The 6,185-nt window shown below is 43.3% G+C and overlaps 1 protein-coding gene across 3 annotated transcripts in view; it reads right to left on the bottom strand.

Annotated features, from left to right (window-relative positions):
* COPB2 (coatomer protein complex subunit beta 2) overlaps nucleotides 1-2,757 on the bottom strand; it is a 30,508-nt gene extending 27,751 nt beyond the window's left edge. Inside the window, exon 1 of one of the 3 annotated variants that reach the window (XM_008062877.1) lies at nucleotides 2,587-2,757. In XM_008062877.1, coding sequence (XP_008061068.1) covers nucleotides 2,587-2,589 — 3 coding nt within the window. In that variant the 5' untranslated portion in view covers nucleotides 2,590-2,757. Of the gene's footprint in view, nucleotides 1-2,507 lie in introns of all 3 variants that reach the window. The other 2 variants (XM_021714922.1, XM_021714923.1) reach the window with 2 other exon arrangements.
* Nucleotides 2,758-6,185: the final 3,428 nt, after the last annotated feature.

The raw sequence follows: 6,185 nt of genomic DNA on the forward strand, positions 1-6,185 counted from the left end.
CGCTGCCCAGGCGGGTCTCGAACCCACGGGCTCAGGCAATCCGCTCACCTCAGCCTCCCAAAGACGCGGGATTACAGGCTCACGTTAAAAGATCTGAGTTCTCTGGCTCTTCTATTCAATTTCCTCAAAAATGTTTCCACTGTCATCCCTTCCTTTCTATCTCCAGTCTTTACTTTCAAACCATCATCTTTGCATTCCTTGTTAGTTCAGGGAAGCGAGACCTTTTATTTCATCCATATCTGAATTCTGCCCATTAATTACTATCACAAATTTTAACTTCTTTTTCTAGTCTCTTCGGAGTCAACAAACATGAAATTTCTACTGTGCCAGGATCCATAGTGGAGGTTTTCACATAAGCCAGCACATCTCATACTTCTCTTCTAGTACAAGAAAACCAGACACTTATAAACTGTTTAAGTTTTACCTTAAAATGGTTTAAAGTTACTGATTATTGAGTAAAAATGATGCTCCAGAAAGTGGGCCAGGGAACTCTGACTGATCCCAGCATACCTCTACACATTCCCAAAGTACAATCTCAGTTTAAAAAGCACAGGCAAGAGCTCTTGGGATATTACTCCCAACATTTAAGTGACCACTTTGAATAAGATATTATACCAGGCACTTTGGGACAAAGATGATTAAGATGCTCATTCTTTATCTTTAACTCTAAATATTTCCCTCCATCTTCCAAAAGTTGGATTGGATCCACTTAGGAATCAGCTTAAATGCCGCTGCCACCAATAAGACCTTTCTGACTACCTGGCCTGAAGTGTTCTTTCCTAGGAGATCCTATAGGATTTCATTTTAAGTGTTCATGGTACATTTGTGTACACATATTTTCTTGCTTTTTTGGAATAGGTGTCTTTTAAGCAGGGTCATTGCTTATACATGTCTTTCTCTCCAGAGCTCCTCATATATTTGGATATGGGGGTTTAAGGATAGATATTATAACACAGGACTAGAGAATCATGATGGATTTAAATTGCTCATTTCAGATGTGCAACAGTGAGCAAGTTTACTTAACCTCTCTCAAGTTTGACTCGAGTAAAACAGGAATAATACCATTATCTACCTCTTAGTGCCATAAGAAATAAACTCAGAGCTGAGCAGTGAGAGCAGTGCCTAGTCTATAGTAATGACTTCATAAACATTATTTTCCATCTCCCAGTTATTGTGAGAATTAGGTGGCAAATATTTAGCCAAGTGTATGGCACAAAGTAAATATTCTATGGTAAGTGAGCAAATGAATAAATTTACATTTTGTGTTTTACACAAAAGATTTTAAGTATATTAAAGAATGAAGGCAATACTTCATTATAAAAATACATTCTTAAATGTAAAGATTGCAAAAGAAAACTAAATTAGGCAGATGCAAGGGCCTTTTCCAGAAATGTCTATTACTGGCATTTACTAGAAAAGATCAGAGTTCCCTCCTCTGGCTCTTCTCTTCAATTTTCTCAACGTAAAATAGTCTAATTAAGAGACATGAGGTCTTGTTCAGGCACAGTTAACCTTGGGTCCCAAGAAAGTCCATGCATGAGGATGGGTGGAGGGAGATGTGCTTGTGAGTGAGTGCACTAAATTTTATGCAACAATGTGTTTCTCTATTCATTTTTCTGGGTGTATCTATAACTTTCACCACTTTCTCCAATGGTTCAATTTTTGTGTCTAGTTCCATTTGCCACATTTAGCCTTGTACAAACTTAATTTTAAGTTTTTATTTTTAACTCCAGATGAAGGACTTAGATTTATCAATCTCCAGGGTCTTCAAGCCCCAAATCTTTGATTCTGTGTTTCATGATAAGTTTTTTTTAAAGACAGGACAATGTTTCAACATAAAATACAACTTTCTTACACTTTCTTCCCCTCAGAAAAGTCAGCCTCAAACTATTATCTTTTTATTATTATAACACTCTTGTGCAAAGTATTCTAGGGCATTTTTGAGGGTGAAGGTGATAACAAAAAAGTGCTGTCATGATTCCTATTCTCACCAGTCACTGTATTTGCAAATGCAGAAAAGCACACCAGCCGCTGTTACAAACAGCCACCCCCAAACCCTTCTTTCCCCGCTAGAAAGCGAAGAGCTGGGGTCCCAAAGCCTGTGAAATTACTTTTCTGACTCCATATACACTTTTGTTTTGTTTCGCCTGCTCTGCTTAAGATCGTAGTTTGAGATCCGCACACACTATTCCAGGAATAAGACCAAGAGGAGTGCAAGATCTGCTGTCACCATTTTAAGGGCGAAACGAAGTCGTTTTACCAAGCCTCCTAGCAGCTTGGTAAAACGACTTCGGACTCCCGTATCCCTACACCACAGACGCCGCCACGGATCGCTGCAGCTCCGCCAGACGCCCTAAGCGCCAGGGGAGTCAGGGACCCCCACACTCGCCGGCGCTACCTCCCCAAACGGCCTCGGCCTTCCAGGCCCCGCCGCCGTCTCCCTTCCAGGGCTCAAACTGGACCGGGACTCCGCAAGGCCGGAGGCGGCGGCCAAGACCGCGGCTTACCGCGGCCCTCGGTCCAGAAACCCCAGGCATCGGCCGTAGCCGATGGGACCCCGCTTTCTCCTGCGGGGTCGGGACCTACCATGGTTGCGTCGGTCCAAGCCCGGACACCCTCGCTCGCCACAGGCGACGCAGGCCGGGAGACACCCACCGACCCACGGCCCGGCTGACCGGCTGACGTGGAACTTCCGGGAGGTGATTCTCGCGATAGGAAGAGGTCGGGGCAGGGCGCCTGCGCAAAGCACGCGCAGGACTGTCGAGGCCCTAGCCCCGCTCCGGTTTCCTAGGCAACTAGGCCTCCACGCTGCCTGAAGCTGACCTGGCGCCGCCACTGAGGCGGGGTGCGACCTGGACCTTGGAGGGCGGTGGCTTGGAGCTGCTGAGCTTGGACCCGGACCGGAACACCCAGCGTAAAAAGATGGGGAAAACAAAACGTCTGTCCCCGCCGGACGCTGGCGGTTCCCCGCGTTGGAGTTGTGTCGCGGAGGCCGAGAAGCGCCGTGGGGCCTCCTTTGATTCTGGTCTGAGGGGAAGGAAGAGGGCGAAACAGGGCTAGACCGGTGTGCTCTGTGGGCCAGAGTCTCTGCAGGCCCTGGGCCGGGTCCACGGCTGAGGCCGAGCCGCGGGCCGCCGAGGCCGGAGAGAGGGCCGGAGCGCCTTAAGATCTGGAGCTCCCTGCGAGACAGGGCTACCCATCGGCAGCAGCTGTTACTCATTCATTCGACTGCTACTTTCCCCTCATCTGTTCCCACCAAACCCGAGTTGTCTCCGTTTCACGATGAGGAAAGGACACAAAGCAGTTGTGTCCTGGCGAAGGCTGCATAGTTAGTGGTAGACTCCGGATTTGAACCCAGACTCATAGGTCCGCAAAGTCTCGTGCTCTTTCTACTACATCAAAATATTTTTTCATTAAGGTAGTTGAACATTAAGGTAGGGATCTGTGCCTTAGGACTTGGAAGAGCATTTGCCTACCACCCTTCACATACCCTCTATTTCTGCATTTGTGTGTGTGTGTGTGTGTGTGTGTGTGTGTGTGTGTGTGTGTGTGTGTGTGTTGGAGTCTCACTCTGTCGCCCAGGCTGGAGTGTAGTGGCAGGCTCCCAGCCATCCCAGCGTCCAACCGCCGGGCTACAGCGATCCTTCCGCCTCAGCCTTCCACGTAGCCAGAACTACAGGCGTGCGCTACCACGCCCGGCTAATTTTTTATTTATTGTGGAGACGAGGTCTCATCAAATTGCCCAGGTTGGTCTCGAACCGGCGGGTTGAGGCAATCCACGTGCCTCGGCCTCCAAAGTGCTGGGATTACAGGCTGAGCCACGCAACCCGGCCTTTTTTTTTTTTTTTTAATTTTTCTAAGTAAAAGGAAAACACGGTGGGTCAAATTAAATTTGCCCTCCGCAAAACTTACAGACGTGTATCTTTGACTTCAGAAAAGCCTTGGCGTCTTTTTTGACCTCCAGATTTTCAGATAGGCAAAATTGTGTGTGTGTGTGTGTGTGTGTGTGTGTGTGTGTGTGTGTGTGTGTGTGTGCGCGCGCAGATAATGGTAATCACGGGAAGACATGGATTTTGCATCGAGTTATGTGGCTTTTAGTAGGATGATTTCTAAAGGTCCTTCCTTTTTGCTATTCTGTTTCTGTGACATTCAACAGTAGGAAAAAGTGAGTCTAGAACTGGATTTCAGTATCAGCAGTGTGATTTTATGATGTGAAAATTGACATTAATGCATACTTTGTATACCCTGTGGAGAGATGGGATCACAAGAGTTAGCTGAAAATTTACAGATACTGTGCCCAATTTGCTTGAATAATGGAGCCTCCAATATTTCTGATTCCTGGATACTCTTGCACAGAGAGAATGTCTTTGGATTTGCAAAGTACCAAGTAATACAAAATTAAACAGTGTATCATCTCTATTCTCAAAGGGATTAGTTGAGGATATTTAAATCTTTGTCTACCATTAGGCACCCAAGAATCTGCCTACTTGGTGTTGATGGGCTGAGCCTCAAGAGTCATGCTTACTTTTGACTATATCTTTTCTTATTTTTCCACTGCATTTAACCACAATTAAGTTATACAACTGTGGACTATTAATTCATTCTTCTTTCAATCATTATCTACTGAATTTGTGCTGCTTACAAAACACTATACTAGGCGCTGCCTTAAGTTATTACCCATAAAGTTTGTCTCGGTTTTGGTGAAATACATTTTATTTTAAAGAAATAATGTTATTAAATATGAAATAATACATAAACCACATGAAATACATGTGTATATATCACTGTTCAACTGTGGGTTTAATATAAAATCTTTTGTTTACTTGTTGGTTTAGAGGAGACTGGAAGGTTGGGGAAAATAGCTCTGGGGAAGAAAAGAAAAATGGACAAGCTTAGCAAATTGGCAAAAACTTTCCCAAGAGGTTGACTGCAATTGATTTACAGATCTTGAAGACTTACCTGGTCAATTTCTAGGATGGCTGTTTCAGCTCTGCCTTTTTGCTGCTGCTGGGAGAATTTGAAGTGGAAATTCAGCCTGCAGTGCCTCTATTACCTCATATACACCTTACTCTCCCCACTGTATCCCTACTTCTTCATAAGAAGGTGAGGAAAAGAAAATAATTCCTTGAGGACGAGTCTATTTTTTTGTTTATTTTTTAATATGTACTTGTCATCACTTAGCAAAGTGGTGAGTGGTAGCATGGGTAAGAACCTAGTTTATCTCTTCAAAGGAGGTACGCATGAAGGATCAGTTATATACAAATAATTGAATATTAGGCATAATATTTGTAAGAGAAAAGTACCAGTAAAATATTTTGAAGATAAAAATATCTAGCGGAAAGATGTATTTAATAAAGGGGGCGGAATCTGATGTAGACTTTGAGGTAAAGAATTTATGATATGTTTGAGGACCAACAAATTGAGAAAAAGTCTAATTTGTTTGCAGAATGGGATTTATTTAGAAGAGCAGTGAGAGATAGTTGGAAAGGGAGATTGAGGCTAGAACTTGAAGATTTTTAAATAGGGAGGAATTGGGCTTTGATTCAGTAAGCAGCTGGGAACCATTGGGCTTGAAAAGGAACCTGTTCATATCTGTACTATAGAAGATTTACCTTTTGTTGATGTGTGTGACACGTTGAAAGAAATGAATCAGGACAGACTACAAGTTTGGGGAAAATGAGTGTGGAAATAATGATAACAATGAAAAACATTTATTGAGTGCCAACTATGTACCCACCATTGGAATATGTAATTTGCAAACTGTAATTCCTAAAGTAATAATAAAGGAGGTGTTATTTTATCAAATTTATAGATGAGAGACAGGCCTAAATTAGTTAAGTAATGACAGACCTATAATATGAACCTAAGTCATATCTAGTAATTTTAATGCCCTTTCCTGGACTGTGATTTCTCCTTTTTTCCCTGAGAAGCTAGAATTATCTGAGTACACAGATGACTTGAGTTTGTTGAGTTGAGGGAGTGGGTGGCCTCCTAGTTCTGGTGTTTTTAATCTAATGAACCTGGAGGAATGTCTTCAAATAGAGAAAGATGTGGAGTCAGTGAATGATAGTGGAGCCAGTGATGGAACAGGCAGATAAAGACCACAGAAAGAAGAAAAAGTGAATGAGAAAGAAGTGAAGCCAGCGAAGGAACAATCGGCATAAGAGACCCAGAAAAACTGTTAC

This window comes from Carlito syrichta, unplaced genomic scaffold (genome assembly GCF_000164805.1).
Source record: "Carlito syrichta isolate Samal-C Ts95f unplaced genomic scaffold, Tarsius_syrichta-2.0.1 Scaffold305874, whole genome shotgun sequence".
Taxonomy (NCBI): Eukaryota; Metazoa; Chordata; class Mammalia; order Primates; family Tarsiidae; genus Carlito; species Carlito syrichta.